The 16,517-nt window shown below is 31.3% G+C and overlaps 1 protein-coding gene across 1 annotated transcript; it reads right to left on the bottom strand.

Annotated features, from left to right (window-relative positions):
* Positions 1 to 951: 951 nt before the first annotated feature.
* LOC132757449 (uncharacterized) lies at positions 952 to 16,019 on the bottom strand. The gene is made up of 8 exons (XM_060748727.1): positions 15,853 to 16,019; positions 13,237 to 13,398; positions 11,603 to 12,085; positions 10,925 to 11,095; positions 10,106 to 10,315; positions 7,899 to 8,066; positions 7,127 to 7,231; positions 952 to 6,340 (listed from the first exon to the last, which is right to left on the bottom strand). The coding sequence occupies exons 1-8, from the start codon at positions 15,917 to 15,919 to the stop codon at positions 6,042 to 6,044; spliced, it is 1,665 nt and encodes a 554-aa protein (XP_060604710.1). The 5' UTR covers positions 15,920 to 16,019; the 3' UTR covers positions 952 to 6,041.
* Positions 16,020 to 16,517: the final 498 nt, after the last annotated feature.

Below are 16,517 nucleotides of genomic sequence, written 5' to 3'. Positions count from 1 at the left end.
AAATTAATGTTAATCAATGGGAACCTCAAACGCTGCAACAAATACATCCGGGAACTAAAGCACTGAAATAAAGCATGTGTAAGCGGGAGAATTGGCAGACGCTGTGACTTGCTGTCATCTTACATGAATACAACTGAACGCACAGAACTGGTCTAAGTTTATACAAATGTTTTCAGTATGAACAGAAACCAGATCATTGTGCTCATATTTTCATTTTGAAAACATTGAACGGAAGTGACGTCACTATTAATGAAATAAGCTATAGGACCAACAGTATATTTAATATTGATAAATACAGAAAAGGAATATGTGTTTTACTTTAAATGCGTTTAATAAAACAAAATTTGCTGAAAGAAAATAAAAAAAAACAGATTACAAAATGTTAATACATGTATATCTAAAACATGTGGTACGAGCATAACTATTTCAATAACTTGAACAAGACTACAATAAAAGTACATTATCTTATATCTATTGCTACATATTTATAATGAAATTCACATGTAATATTAACAAATAGCAAACATCATTCTTTGTAAATAAAACGCTAGCACCGAGCAAAATGTTGTTTTGAAACCTGAAAAATTGTTCTTACTTTTGGTTTAAATTTTTTGAAAAAGATTAACTAGTTAACAACAAACTTCTTGGTACAATGTGACTACTGGCATGCGTGCAGTTCCCGTATAGTAGCAGTATCCGTATATTTCGTTTAAATGCTTGATTTTACTTGCATTCTTTAAAAATTGATTTCAAATTAAGCAGATGCATAAACAAGACAAAATGTAAGTGTCAGTTAAATTTTTAAGTAACTAGGATTTTTGTAAGGGAACTGCACGCATGCCAGTACTGCACTGAAGTCTCGTCTGCTAAATCTATTTCAGTAACTTCCGGCAACGTGACAATAAAGTGTCGTCTGCTTGAAATTATTAAGAACACACGGTATATATTGATTTTACATGTATTTTAATTCATGGAATGTATACATCACAACCAAAGAAGCGTATTAAACAAACATAAGTAAAAAAAAAAAGTCATTAAAAACAATACTCATTACTAAGACAAATATTTTATTACTTATTAGAAGCTATATAAACACTGACTAATAACTTTGACCTTTAAAACGTTGAACCGAAAATGAAAAGCCTTTGCACATGGATGAAATCGGACTAGGGTTGACTGACCAAGGGCCAAATTTTCATCCCGATATCCTTATATAAGTGTATGGGCTGGTGGCCTAAAACATCTAAATAAAGCATTGAATTGAACTGACTAACCTTCCATGACAACAATAAATTCCCTTTTTTACAGAGGTTGTATTTTTGTTGCAAGTTTTTTTCTTAATTAAGAATGGTTTTAGTTACCATTTTGATAAAATCTTGTAATTTATTGCTATTTAAATTTTTTTCGAAACTGACTAATGCCAGAGGTTAATTATAACTGGGCTTCATTTCTGAAATTATTTCCACATTACTTATCTGGAGAGACAATACAATTATTCACTCTATCTGCAGAAAATTGTCAAAACAATTGATGAATTTGTATGTTGTATCAAATTTCAAGGCAATTCCCTATTCCAGTAGTAAACTTTAATAAAAGTCTATAATTTCAATAGCTTACACACCTTCCTTCATGATCAATAACCATTATATTTATCCAGTGGTCAAGAACAAATCTTATACCCTTCATTATCCTATGAGCAAATAAGCTAAAAAGAAAATGAGCCGCATCACGACAAAACCAACATAATGCGTTTGCGACCAGCATGGATCCAGACCAGCCTGTGCATCTGCGCAGTCTGATCAGGATCCATGCTGTTCGCTTACAAACCCTATAACAAGAAGAGAAACTGATAGCGAACAACATGGGTCCTCATCAGACTGCGCGGTGCGCAGGCTGGTCTGGATCCATGCTGGTCGCAAACCCATTATGTTGGTTTTGTCGTGATGCGGCTCAAATGACAAATCAAAGATAAAAAATAAAATATACAAATCAATTCAATTACAATTTCTCATAAAAAAAAAGTAATGAATAAAAACAAAATGAATGTATCAAAATGAAAGACAAGTATTCATGCAGTAAAAGTACATGTATTCAATTTCAGTTGCAATCTTTAAAATGAAAGCAACTATTTCTAAATATATTTTATTGTAACAATAATAAGGACAACATCTATGAATAAACTTACTTTTCGCAAGAACCAAATGGCCAAAGGGATAAAGCACTTTATTTTTTGATACTTCTTACATAAATTTAAACTTTACATGAGTTTTATAGTTTTAGAGCATGTACTGGTATATGATAAATGCCTGACGAAAATAGGCTTAATTGTGAAATCATTTTTTACAAAAGTAGCAAAATGTAAACAAAGAAGTATGTTTTGACTTCCATAAAAATAGTAAATCACTATGATTGTACTAATTCATGATTCAAGTATTTGACCAATGACTAACTTTTTGGAAACTATAAAGAACACCAAATTTATAAAGCTTTTGAAAAATAAAAAAAATTTACAGAGCAAATGCACTAATTAACAGACCTATGTAATAAAATTTATGATTTAAATGACTTAAAATAAATGAAATGAGATGACTAGTAAAATGTTTTTGTACATATTCCATAGAAATTGATAAAAAAAAACGAAACTAGTTTCAAGAACTGTTAAAAAATAGTTGAAAAATGTTTTATAGTGTACATAATATTTTTTCACATTGAAGTTTCTTTTTTTAACAAAGTATAAAACTGCACAAATACAATAAAATTCATATTCAAAAACTTTTTCCTCACAACTCTAACAATCACAACCATCTATGTCTTTTACAAACATGCTAATTGCATTTAACTTCAAGAATACATACATTAATAATAAACAGCAAAGGGGGATAGATATATTTCCATCTGAGCACTAATAATCAGCCATAAAACTTATTGCCATATATGCACTTTACACATTTCCATGGAATCACTTTGACTTATTTCCATCTATGCCATAAAGCAGCATGCCTCCAGATTTTCAGGAAACTTTTAAAAATGTATTTAAAAGTAAAATATTGTGGAGTGAACAAAGGAAAGTAATTCACACATTGCAAACAGCACTTACATGTAATCTACCAAAAACAGGTCAAAATATACAAATATAGTCCTTACTTCATTGGTTACCTAGTAACAAAGGCATGCAGATACAAAACTACACTAAAACTTTTTCCAAACATGCTAAAAAGGTATTTCCATTTATTTTCTTAAACTTATTTCCATATTAGCACTAAAGCTTATATCCATGAAAGCAATAAAATTAATTTCCATCTACAAGTATTCAATATAACATATTCTATTAAGTACCATAAATTTATTTTCATAAATGCATTAAGATTATTTCCATGTGAATACAAAATCATTTTCTTTACATGTTATAAAACTTATTTCCATACTTGCATAAATGTGTCAAAAATCACATTACATACATGAACCTGTAAAGCACTTTTCAGTGTTAGCTTATACGAATATCTCACCAACAAATATAGTCATAAGGCCACTTTCAGCTTCAATGATGTATTGTGCTTTTCATAAACATTTGTTTGAAAATATTTTTGTGATTGTTTTTTTTTATGTTTTGAAAAAAAAAATTATAACAAAATTATACAAACTTAGTTAAAAAGACATTATTTAGTCATATATAGTATTTAAAAAAGATTTAAAAAAATTTACATAATAAAAAAAAGCTGTTCTCAAATTTACTGTCTGTCCGACAATACTATATTACTTTCAATATTGTTAATTGTGATAAAACTAAAAAAATAAAATATACACTTACACAAATATTAAATACACTGGTATATATGGTACTCTTTATAGAACTGTGATATAATTAACTGCAACAGGATTTGGGCTTTCCCAAAACAGACAGACAGACAAACAGACAGACAGACAGACAAACATATTCAATTATAATCACACAAAAATCAATGAACATACAGTAAATGTTATTCCAATAATCTAAAACAAGTAAAACCGTCACCTGTCTACAACTATACAATATAAAACTTGAAGCAATTTAAATTTTTTCCACTAAAACATACATTTATTTTTAAAGACAAGTCACAAATACAAAATTAAACATAAATCACAAATACAAAATTTTGATCGTAAAATGATAGGGAAAAAAAATGATTATACAATTTCGTAATTTGGCAAGCACTTGCTAATTAACTACCTGTTATAACTATACCAACTGCACAATTGACAGATTATTGAAAAATTGAAGTAATATTATTTACATATATAAATATACAACATTACATAGCTTATAGCTTTATAACTTCAAATAAAAAAATTGAACTTCATAAAGAGCTTTTTCTAAATATTTAACAATAAGAAAATTACTTTTTAAGGTCGGAAACTGAATAATATGCGTAGAAGAAATGAATCTGAGTGAAACTACAAAGCATTGTGTTTCTTAAATAAATCTATATAAACTAGAACACATTGTGTTGCTGTAATAAATCTATACAATGAGGAAGAGTTGTGTAGCCTGAATAAATCTATACAATGAGGAAGCATTGTATCGTTGGAATGAATCTATACAAAACTAGAAAGCATTGTGTAGCTGGAATGATTCTATACAAAATAAAAAGCACTGTTATTTCCTAAATGAATCTACACAAACTATGAAGCTTTGTATTGTTGGAATGAATCTATACAATTAAGAACTCAGTGTAAAAAAAACTTCATGTACATTATTCACAAGTACATCTTAATGTGTCATCTTTCTGGAGAAATGCATTTAATTTAAAACAGGAGCTTTCAGTTGGACTGCACACCTTATTATCATAAAAGTGTCCTGTAGGAAGTTTACAAATAAGGGAAAGAATTTATTGAATTTAAATGACCTACAATTATGACAATAAAGAAATTTGTGAAGATTTAAAATAAAACCTCTAATACATAATGATTCACAGAGTAGCATGCAAGGTCTACATCAAGTGTAATAACATCATACAAAACTGTAGAAAAGCCCCAATATTTCTTCATTTTTCTTCCCATACCCCAGTGTAAGAAATTAGGATTTGAATCGACTAGGCTGGTCGGACTACCAGATTGGAATATTCACTCAAGACATTTCACTAGCACGATTCATTTGTTCAAAACAGTTGTTTATAATGCCTCTGAAAATACAGTAGCCTGGTCGGGCTTATTACTGTGAAAAGTTGGTAGCCCGAGGAGAAATTTAATAGTCATGGGCTATCGGACTACTGCTAATTTCGAACACTGATACCCTTACCAATTTCCTACCATGTAATTTGTATCCTGACAAGTCTGTTTGTCTGGTTTTTTATGCTTTAAAAGCATATTTGAGGTCATATCTAAACAGTCAATCAACCTGACCAGCTTTCCTGAATAACTAACCAGTAATTAACAATTTCTCGACTGATGACTTCTAATTGAAAATGATTTTTGAATAAGGAGTGGGACACAAATCACCATTAAACACAATGTGTGTAAATGATAGCAGAGAATTTTGTCTCATCCAAGGAATGATCCAGCAATCCCTTTTCTTAAAATCTGATAACATCCCATCTGAACTAAGCTTGGGACTTGTATACTGAAGAATTTATTACAAAAGTGATTTTAAAATAAAGTGTCACTTAAAAGCTATCAAACTTAACCTGCCTTTAAAATGAGCCTAAAAACAAGCTTCTTAGATAATATTTACAAATACAATCTAACATGCCTTATACAACAAATGTATAAACAGCCTGACAAATAAAGAATAAGATGTCTGACAAATATTAAAAACAAAATTAACCTCGAAAATAAACAAAAAATGTCTGAAAATTTGTTATATAATTGATTATTTACTTATCAATGTCTGTAGACTTCTTACATCACAATTTATCAACAGTGATACCTTCTAAGCTTGATAAATCACACGTAAATCTGACAAACTTATTAGATGCCCAACTAGCCAAAAATTGCTAAATTTCTAAACTTGTTTCCCACAACCAAATATTCATTCTACCATAAAAACTTTATTCCTGTTAACGCCATCAATCATCTTCTTTAAGCTGAGCGTATGGCGGAAGTTTATTTTTCCCTCTTGACTGTGATTCATAAAATCTCATATCGTCATGCTGACGTTCAAGTTCATCGTCGGGAACGGCACTGAAATTCACATCGTCATGATCTTCCTTGAATTCTATTGTCCAAAACGGCTTGTTTTTAGGGAAGTTGTGACTGCGTTTATACACAATAAACCCTACAATACCTGACAATAAAACTATAATGGCGATTACGATGGCAGCGATCATACCTGCAGCTGGCGTTTTCATGGCTTTATGTTCCTTAGCTGAAAATGATGCAAAAAAATAAGATAATTGTATGCATACTGAATTAACATAAAATAACAGACTCATTCCACTAAGGTCCCATAAGACTATGTTAAACACTTAAGCAACCATTGTATCTAACTAGACTATTTCAAGCAAATAGTGCCACCACATAAACAAGGGCCACACTTGACTCTTTCTTATTTCAAAAGGTTAACACATCAAAAGCATAAATTTGTAGTGATGTGTTTTTAAAACAAAACATGTTTATGTGTACAGAATTGATTTTAATGTATGGGTTTGGAAAAAGGCGCGGTTTTATCTAAGAATGAATCGAATGGATAATTTAATATTGACAAAAAGAAGGTTATTTAAAGACCAATACCATATTTGATTTATTCAACATGTTGTTTTTGTCAGTGGTGTTTTTTTGTTTGAGTATAAATATAATCAATAAATAAACAGCAAGGTCATCTCAGTTTAAGCAGAACTCAATAATTAAGCTTCAAAGTTTTGGTAAAAATCTAATCAGCTAGTCCTATAAGTACAAAAAAGCAGGAATTTTTCACTCGAAATAATAGATATTATCATTACTTATTAGTTTTATCATGTGGTATAAACAAACCTTACGATTTACTAGTATAATAGAATAGTTTATTTCATATAAATTTCAATCTAATTGCTTCAAAATTCACTTACTGCAAATAAAATACTCCTAATTTCACCATTCTATGACAATTAGTAACAATTCAAAATGAGATTTAATATTGAGTACAAACATTTTATATGCGAGAATATTATCTTACCAATAGGTACACAAGGAATTTTATTTAAAGGATCGCCCTGGAAACCATCCAAGCACCTGTTACATCTTTCTCCTGTTGTGTTGTAATGGCAGTTTAAACATTTCCCTATAAAATATAAACACTTTATGTCAATTCTGATATATTTACCGTTGACATATCACTGTAAATATTTCCCTTAACAATTATAAATTAGATAAAGTATAAAACTTTCTCAGTTCAAATATTTCCAATAATTATGTAAACACACACTCCATTAACATATACATGTATACACACATATCAGATTTTTTTCCCTTATAAGGGCTTACCTAACATTCATCTCGTAACAATTTAATTGAATGTCATTCATGTTTGGGGTCCATACTTGATAGTGTAATGCTACTTGTTATGCCTGTAAGAGCATATGGACCCTCATTTAACTTCATACATAGATCAGCCCCAGTGAGACAGCGTGGAAAAAACATGACATTTTATATATACTGAAAAATCATTTTTATTATGAGAAACTCAATTTCATAATTTTCATGGACAAGTCAATCCAAGTTTTTAAGATATAACGAAATTTAATTTCGTCTGCTGTAAGATTATTTTGCATCACATTATTTACATGTTACACTTTAGAAAAATAAACAATCCATGAATTTGAAAACTCAAGAAAATGTTCTTAGTGACAAAACTACAAAATTCATGCCCACGAAATTAGGTGAATTCATAGTAATACAATATATGGGAATCTACAAACCTGAAAAGGAATATATGGGAATCTACAAACCTGAAAAGGGATCACATATTAGTCCTGGTGTGATGTCATGACAACCATGACATTTGATACACTTGGTAGGAGAATTGATATGGTCTCTATAGTAACCGTTGGCACAGCGATGACACAGGTTGCCCGTGTAACCTTCTTTACAAGTGGTACAATGTAGATATCCCTCCACTGTAATATATTACAACAAGAGCTGTCCGTAAGACAGCGCGCTCGACTTTTTTATTGCTTGCCAATAAAAAAAGTTTTTGCAGTAAAAGGCAATACAAGAATCTCTGTATTTTTAAAGTGAACAATGGCCATGAGCATTAAGATATTTAGTGAAGAATTATTTTACTGAATTGTGTGATACCCTTGAACACTGCAGCAAAGTTTGAAATGTTTAAGTCAAAAGAGGGCTGGTAAGAAAGAAAAAAAATCAGTTAAGGGCCATAATTCAAATAAAATCTTTGACAGAATTACCTTCTCCTGGACATGTTTGGGAATCATGATTGTAAACAAGTATTCCAACTTTCAAATTAATATCTCAAACAGTTCAGTCAAAAAGTGGACTGGTACTAAAAACTTAACCAAGATTCTAAGTCGATAAAAGGCCTTAATTTTTAAAACAAATCCTTGACAGAGTTACCTTCTCTTGCGTACAGAATGGGGGTAATGATGTGAAATAGCATTAAAAGTTTCAAAGCAATATCTCAAAGGGTTAAGGCAATAAGTGGATTTTACCCATATTCAATGTATTTTCTCTAAGTCAAAAAGGGGCATAATTCTGTCAAAACCTTGACAGGAGTTATGTCCTCTTGTCTGTTGATGAAGGTCGTGATGGTAAACAAGTATGGTCAGTTTCAAAAGCAATACCTCCAATGGTTTTGAAATAAAGTGAGGTGGTACACAAAAACTTAACCAAGCTCAATACACTTTCTAAGTCAAAAAGGGCCATAATTCTGTCAAAAACCTTGACAGAGTTATGATACTCTTGTCTGTAGATGGAGGTTATGATGGTGAACAAGTATGGTAAGTTTCAAAGCCATACTTGTAATACTTCTGAAATAAAGTGGGGTGGTACGAAAAACTTAACCAAGGTGTGACGCAAACGCCGACGCCGGGGCGAGTAGGATAGCTCCCCTTTTCATAGAAAAGTCGAGCTAAAAACATTCACCTATAAGTATTACAGAGATATTTCATGATAACTTTCAGCTCTATCTTCTAAACTCTTTGATCAGATAACATAAAACTTTACAGTCAAAAATAAATAAAAACATAGTTACTACTACGATTATAACTGACCAGAACTTTCACATTTAAACATAAATAGAGGATATTGAATGAGTGTAGGTTTAATACTAAATTTACTGAACGAGTTAAATAAAATCATATTCTGCGAGCCTCTGGCGAGCATAATATTGTTCATTCAATGAGTTCAATAAATTTAGTATTGAATCTACACGAATATAATAATTCATTTATCACATATATATAATAAGAATGGTAAACTGTTAAAAAGAGTTATTTTTCATTGACACGCCTATACTGTAATGCTAACATTAGCGCGCTTTAACACTATGTTATATATAGCGCAAATGACGTTACTTCAAAGTGTTATTACACTAGTGTAATATCACTTTTATTACATGGCTTTATTACGCTCCTGCGCCACTGTTTATGTGACAATGTTTTATCTTTGGATATAAATAATTTAAACTGAAAACTAGTTATGTGTGTTGAATACACTTTTCTTGCATTCCAAAACATGTCTGACATCCTGTGTGTAAGACAAGTCACGTGCTTAAAATGATGTCATTCCCCCATGTCTTTTATGAATGGAGTTTGCTGTATGAATGAAGTTGTAAATTCATATGCTACTGTAAGAAAAAGTGCTAAATAAAAATCTGTAATTCTGTAATTTTTTTTCGAAAAACAATTGATATAAAATATACAAGCAAAAAGAATCAAACAGCCGCTGTCTTAACAGACATGAATATCTAGCTCTCAGAGAAACTGTGTAGTGGGAACACAGCAGAGCCTTACTGCCATAATTTAAAACATTACTATCGAGCTAGATATTCCAGTTTGTACTGGCAGCCGTTGTAAGATACTTGTATTTCCCCATAGTCAGTAATTTACATATATCAAATAATCAACTCATCACATTTATTAGTTCAACTGAATCCTAATGATTTACACAGACAAAACACATTGTAAGTTTTACTTACTAAAGTGACAAGATCCTGTGGAAAATGTTTTAGGACAGGGACAAGTATGGCACGGCAGACTTGGTGTCGTCCTGTAATATCCATGTCCACAAATCTCGCAAAAAAGTCCGGCATGACGGGGTTTACACTCGCACCATGGTACATGTGACAGAGATAGATTACATGTCTTGTAGCCATTTATTGTTCCGTATGGGTCGCAGTAACAGTTCGCTGAGACAAAAAAAGAAAAAAATAATAAAATGTAGTAGAAAAAAATTGAAAGCTTTTTCATTTTTTTCTTAAAGCAGCATGCCTCCAGATTCATGTTTATTTTTTCATGATTCTTTTTAAAAATGAATTAAAAAGTAAGAATTAGTCAAGTGGTTACATCTATTGTTATTCAAATAAAGTGTCAGGGTAGGGATCTATGAAAAAGGGACCACTTTTTTATTATAAAAGAATAGTACATAACCATATAACACATGTATATCTCTAGAATGATACATAACCATATAATACATGCATATCTCTAGAATGATACATAACCATATAACACCTGTATACCTCTAGATACATAACCATAAAATAAACACATATGTCTATAATATACATAACCATATAACTGCTGCATATTTCTTTATTAGAAAAGAATAAAAGAATAGTACATAACCATATAACACATGCATATCTCTAGAATAGTACACAACCATATAATACCTGTATATCTCTAGAGGCATAACCATATAAAGCTTATATGAAATTTAAATGAAAAAAATTAACCATTCTGTGATTGACAAAACTTAGCAACAGTCTAGATATAATACAGAAAAAAAAACTTACTAGCTTTGGAAGGATCCTGTGAAGTCTTTGCTGTGATATTTTTTGCTGATACAGTGGAATTGGTAAGATATACTGCACTAACAGTGATTATATATTCTGTAGAAGGTGACAAACCAGTTATATTCTGTTCCGTTATATTCCCAGGTACATTAATTTGCTTCACCAATTCTCCTTTAATCAAAAATGAAACAATTATTACTAAAAGAATATACAGGAATCTGAAGAAGACTGATCTATGATTGATAACGTCAAATGTATACTTTGCTTATGAAAAAATAGATGAAGATTTTTTCTAATACTCATCTGAAAGTTGCTAGCACAAGTGTGAGTAATATATGTACCTGACAAAGTGAGACAATTAAACAAGGTACTTTCAATAGGCAGTTATATGAGCATTATTACATCAAACCTTTGTACTCATTAAAACACTGATAAATCAGTAATATTTAATTTTTGTATTGTAGAACTTAAATCATTAAAAAAAGATTTAACTCAGAAAACTTTAATTTTATGAAAAAATTTAAATTTATTCTGGTAGATATCTTTAACTAGATTTTAGAAAATTGATAACATATCTTAAAGATTTCAAGTATAAAAACTGGTTACTTAAATGAAGATCCTATCTTAAAATAACTAGTTTTATAAATTAGCTAATACAGTTTCAAATATAAGACACACCTGAAGAAAGCATTATAACTATCAAATAATGGGTCAATCTTGCAAAATGAAAGGGAACTTTCTCCTTTTCTATATAGTCAGTTATGCTAAGATTTGTTCCAGCTATTTCTACTTCCTCCCCTGTGTTAGTAGCCACTGTTGGACTTGCTGTTGAACTATCCTCCCCCATTTTAGTGTCTGTACTTGTAGAATTTCCTCCTGATTCTGTTGTGTTAGTATTATTTGCAGTGGTATTTGATGGTGTGGACCCAGTCTCTGTTGAATTATCATTCGAGGAAACCGACCGTGATACACGTTTTGAACCTACAGGTATTAAAACCGGTGATGATCTGGCCCCTCCTGCTGAACCGACCAATGTTTCATTTGTCAGCAGTGGTGTATGAAGTTTATAATTTACAGGTGGGAACCAGTATAAATATAACCTGTTACTTCGTACATATGCCACTGTCACATTTCGTGGAGGGTGAAGATGTATCAACTTCTCTGAAAATAAAAATTGTAAAAATTAAAGCACAATTTAGCTCTTATTTTCTATTGGAAAAACAGAGCGTAAAGCATCAGTGATGATCGTTTCTAAAAGTAGATCGGGAAACAAATCATCTACTTAAATTTAAATATAGAGAGTGGACAAATACATTAAAGGTATCATGGGGTTTTCTTATTATGTATTTTTTCGTCAGAAAATTTAATTTTCCACCTTAATGCTTTTGATTTGACAATTATATGAAACGATTTTAAATTTTATATAAGAATATCATACATGTGTATTTAACCTTTAGAAAAGCTGAAGACAGCTTTATAGCTTATAAAGTTATACTTAGTTCTGTTTAAAGTGGTATAATGCCAATCCAGATTTAAATGGTTAGTGAACAGGTACAAATGAAAATAACGTGACATTTTGCCGTGTGTTAAATTTTATATTTTACTATGAAAAATGTAACCAATAATACCTATGACCATCAGTGACATGAGTGCTTAGAAGTTCACCCGCGTCACTCACTCTGTCAAAGCTGAAAGTTCAAAACATTATGACACTGTGCCAAAGTTTTATAAAATTGTAAATTTAGCCTCAATATGATTGTCCAAATCAAATGGAAACCCAAGGGTAAAAGTTCATAAATTGTTACCATTACACCAGACAGCCGAGATATTGCACAGACACTTGAGCTGTTGGGTTCCAAATACCTTAAAATCTAAATAAATTGTATATTTTATCAATCCAAGCTAATAGTCAAAATATATTGACGTGCCAAAGCTTGATTCTGAGATATATTCGTTCTGGGGCAGAATCTGGCTTGTAGAGGCAAGATATTGCCCAGACACAAAAATAGCACAATATCTCGTCGCGCAGTACAATTAGTTGGACGATCCAAGCTAATATACTTATCATAGAAATAAATCAAACAGTTTAAACTTAATTTAAGCACTAAAGCTCAACATTATTCTACAGTATACAAAAACAATATTTTTTTTTTCAAAACAGTATATATTTTATTGATATATATGATAAGTATATGTGCTGGGACTAACAAATATACAATTTATTTGGTTATTAAGGTATTTTGAGCCCCACATCCGAACTGTCTACAGGTGTGATATTGGTCAAAAATATGTAAAATTTTTGTATACTGAACCTTTGCAGTGTGAGTAGCATTCTTCTTCTGTTTTAAATCTATTCTTGTTGCCACCACATCCTAGATAAACAAATTCTTGGCATTCTTGTTTTGTTGCATTATAGAACCAAGCTATAAACATAGTTGAACACACACCACTCTGAGGTGGTTCACTACAAAAGTCTGAAATACAAAAAAATTATCGGGTAAGATATATTAAAATTCATGATATCAAAATAGTGTACTTTTCATACAACACATAATAAGCTTACCAGAAACATTGCTACCCTACCTTGACAAGTTGTGCTTATCAAACTTGACAGCTAATCAAAAACAGGTTGTGATTGTGATTAGCTGAAATATATAAGATGATGAGTTGTGCTTTTACTTTTAATCTGTTTCTTAACGCTTACCAACATTGAACAATGACTTAACTTCTTTCAAAGTCTCTCAATCTCCTGAAAATGCTCTTTTATTACCGGTTGGTTTTAACTTTCTCTCACCCCCATTTTGTAACATTTCTGACGAATGTTCCTACGCGTTACACACTAACACTCATGACATGGGATGGCAGTACCCAGATATAATTAGGTTAAGGGTCAATTTGGCCTTAAATAATTTCAGCATGGGTCAGCTTGGTCTACTATTAAAAAAGACTATCAAGATAAAGATTTTCTGTCTGTTGTAATTGCCTGTAATATATTATGATGGTCCTATATCACTCACTTTGAGTATAACGGCTGATATTGATAACTGGATGAATGCCGGACAAGCCATCTAGTTAAACAAATATCAAAGTTCAAATCTGGATCTGGACCTGCACATGAAGTAGAAAATTCATACACAAAGATCTAACTTCAAAAAGTAGGTTGCTAGGTCAAAGTTTGATGAGAGTTCTACCAAGACAGCTACTCTATCATTCCTCTATTGTACATTTTAGCCACATAAAGAAAAATAGCCACATAATTACAGATTAAATGACATCAAGGAGAAATTACAGTTACCTATTGTTTCTCTAGCAACATAAGCATCTGATGTAAGCTTGCATTGATGTACGATGGACAACAGAGTTGCACAGACATATTGAGATCACAAAAACTCACCTTGAGCATTTTCTTGTATTGATAAGATAATCTTTATTTATACATGTAGTCGGTTACATAAAACATATAAACATTAGCTATATATAAGCTATTTTCGGACATAACATGATGTGGCATGTTTGCCTTAAAACGGATAGAATCAGCTCTTGGGGATCCCAGAGATCTGTACATGATTTGAAAGTACTGGGCCCTAAGCCCACTAAGGTCTTAAAATGATAGGCCAGTTTGAACATAGTATGGGCCATAGGAAATTAATGAAACTTTGATCAAAACGATTGTATTCTGGTCTAAAGTATTCTGTATTTTCAAATTATCAGTGTGTGGTAATAATATAACCTAATGAAAGGTTTTGTTTTTGAGCCAATACAAGTCCGGCACAGAATAAAGACATGCGCATGGTTCTTTGCTGACTATTTTCTTTTGCTATTTTCATTTTTTAGACCCAATTCCCAAAATGTTTCCTAGGCACTACTTCTACCATATTTGCTCAAATTTAATTTGATTGATCTACTGTTTAATCAAGTTGATACACAAAAGAGAACTTTTAGAGTGAAATGTCTTGGTGTGTATAGTATCGGGAGAAACAGTTGAGCGTACATGTAAGCTCTTACTAGCTTTTATAACAATTCGATTACGAAAAAAGAAAATTATGCAGCCTGACTGGGACTCGTGTCACAGTGAACTGCTGCTCTACAAACTGAGCCATCAAACCCCTTACACATTTTCCAGACTAACAAGTGAACAGTTCAATACTACGACATAATATGATTATAATGTGTGTTCTTTGTTCATATTGTCTTAAAAGTTAAAGTTGTATTTTTGGTGAAACCATGTATAGTTAAAAAAAAGTGTAATGTTAATGCAATTCATAGTCCCTAGTCCCATGATAATACAAGAAAACGGAATACCAAAGGACCCTTAAATTATGTCACAGAGTGACATGACTGACTAAAGTTCTGGCTTCCAAAACTTTATAAGCCGCTATTTAACATTTTTGTTTTTCATCTGATGCCGAAATTTTTACCTGTCGGAAACTATTAGGTAGTTTATGTTCGTAATAAGATTTAATTTGTCCATCCTTGGCTTATCAACAGATTATATATAGTTTTATCAAGGTATGCTTCACTTTACTTCATGGCATGTCAGATTCCTGGCATGATTAATGGTGGACTTTCCCTACGGGGTTGTCTTCAGCGTTCACGTCATGTCATAGTATTTAAACTGGTACGCTGAAGACTTTAAGCTAGACTGACTACAACATTAGTGATATCTATCTTGATAGTGATGACGTAAATTAAGTCAAGTGATGACATAAGGTTATGGTTTCCCATCTGATTAAATCATGCAAGTTAAACTAATGAAATAAAAAGTAAAGAAACAAGCATTTTAATATGCATGCATACAAAATAATTAATACTGCGTATTTTTGATATCTCATTCATGAATCATGTCATCTTAAACGAGTCCATAATTATGGCATAAAATAATTTTATCATATGGATGGATAAATTACGATTTATTTTAAGTTACCTACCAAAATCAGTAGACAGCGCTAGCTGTACACATAACACTATGTTCAGTAAAATGATTAAATAGTGCATTTTGATTTAAAGTGTGAGATAAGATGACAAATTAAGAAAAAATTCTTTGTAGTTTCATTTTCCGGGTTTACAACGATAAAAACAAAGCATCCAGCATTCCGAATATATCTGTGCTACATGCCGTGCTTACCGTACAACAATAACAGGACAATTCCGTGCCCCACCGGTACGGAATAGACCCTTGAAAACAGTTCTTTAGAATCATTTTAAGTCACCCATAGTCAAATCTGGTTATATTTTGAGTTTATTGCTGTGTATAATTAAATTGTGTACACGAAGTGCCATTTCTTCTATGTACGCTAAAAGTTATTGAAATTGATACATGTGTGCATGTTGTTTTTTTTTATCTTGATTAAAATTATAGGAAATGTCCCACGGCTAATATGTTGTATGTTATGTCTTCACATAAGGTCTGTACGATAAGAAAAAAAATAGAGTAAAAAATATTGTTTCCCCGTGTCCATCTATCTAAGAATCTAAGAGGTGGTACCAGGATAACATGTTAATTTGGACCAACATTTTTTCCTGTGTTCTTCGCCCTTTCAAGACGTCAATGAAATCATTGAAGCCTGTGGTCCTGTTATGAAGAAATAATTAA

The sequence above is a fragment of the Ruditapes philippinarum genome, unplaced genomic scaffold (assembly GCF_026571515.1).
Source record: "Ruditapes philippinarum isolate M1 unplaced genomic scaffold, ASM2657151v2 ctg697_1_1_1_1, whole genome shotgun sequence".
Lineage (NCBI taxonomy): Eukaryota > Metazoa > Mollusca > Bivalvia > Venerida > Veneridae > Ruditapes > Ruditapes philippinarum.
This window is presented reverse-complemented; position numbering and strand designations above follow the sequence as displayed.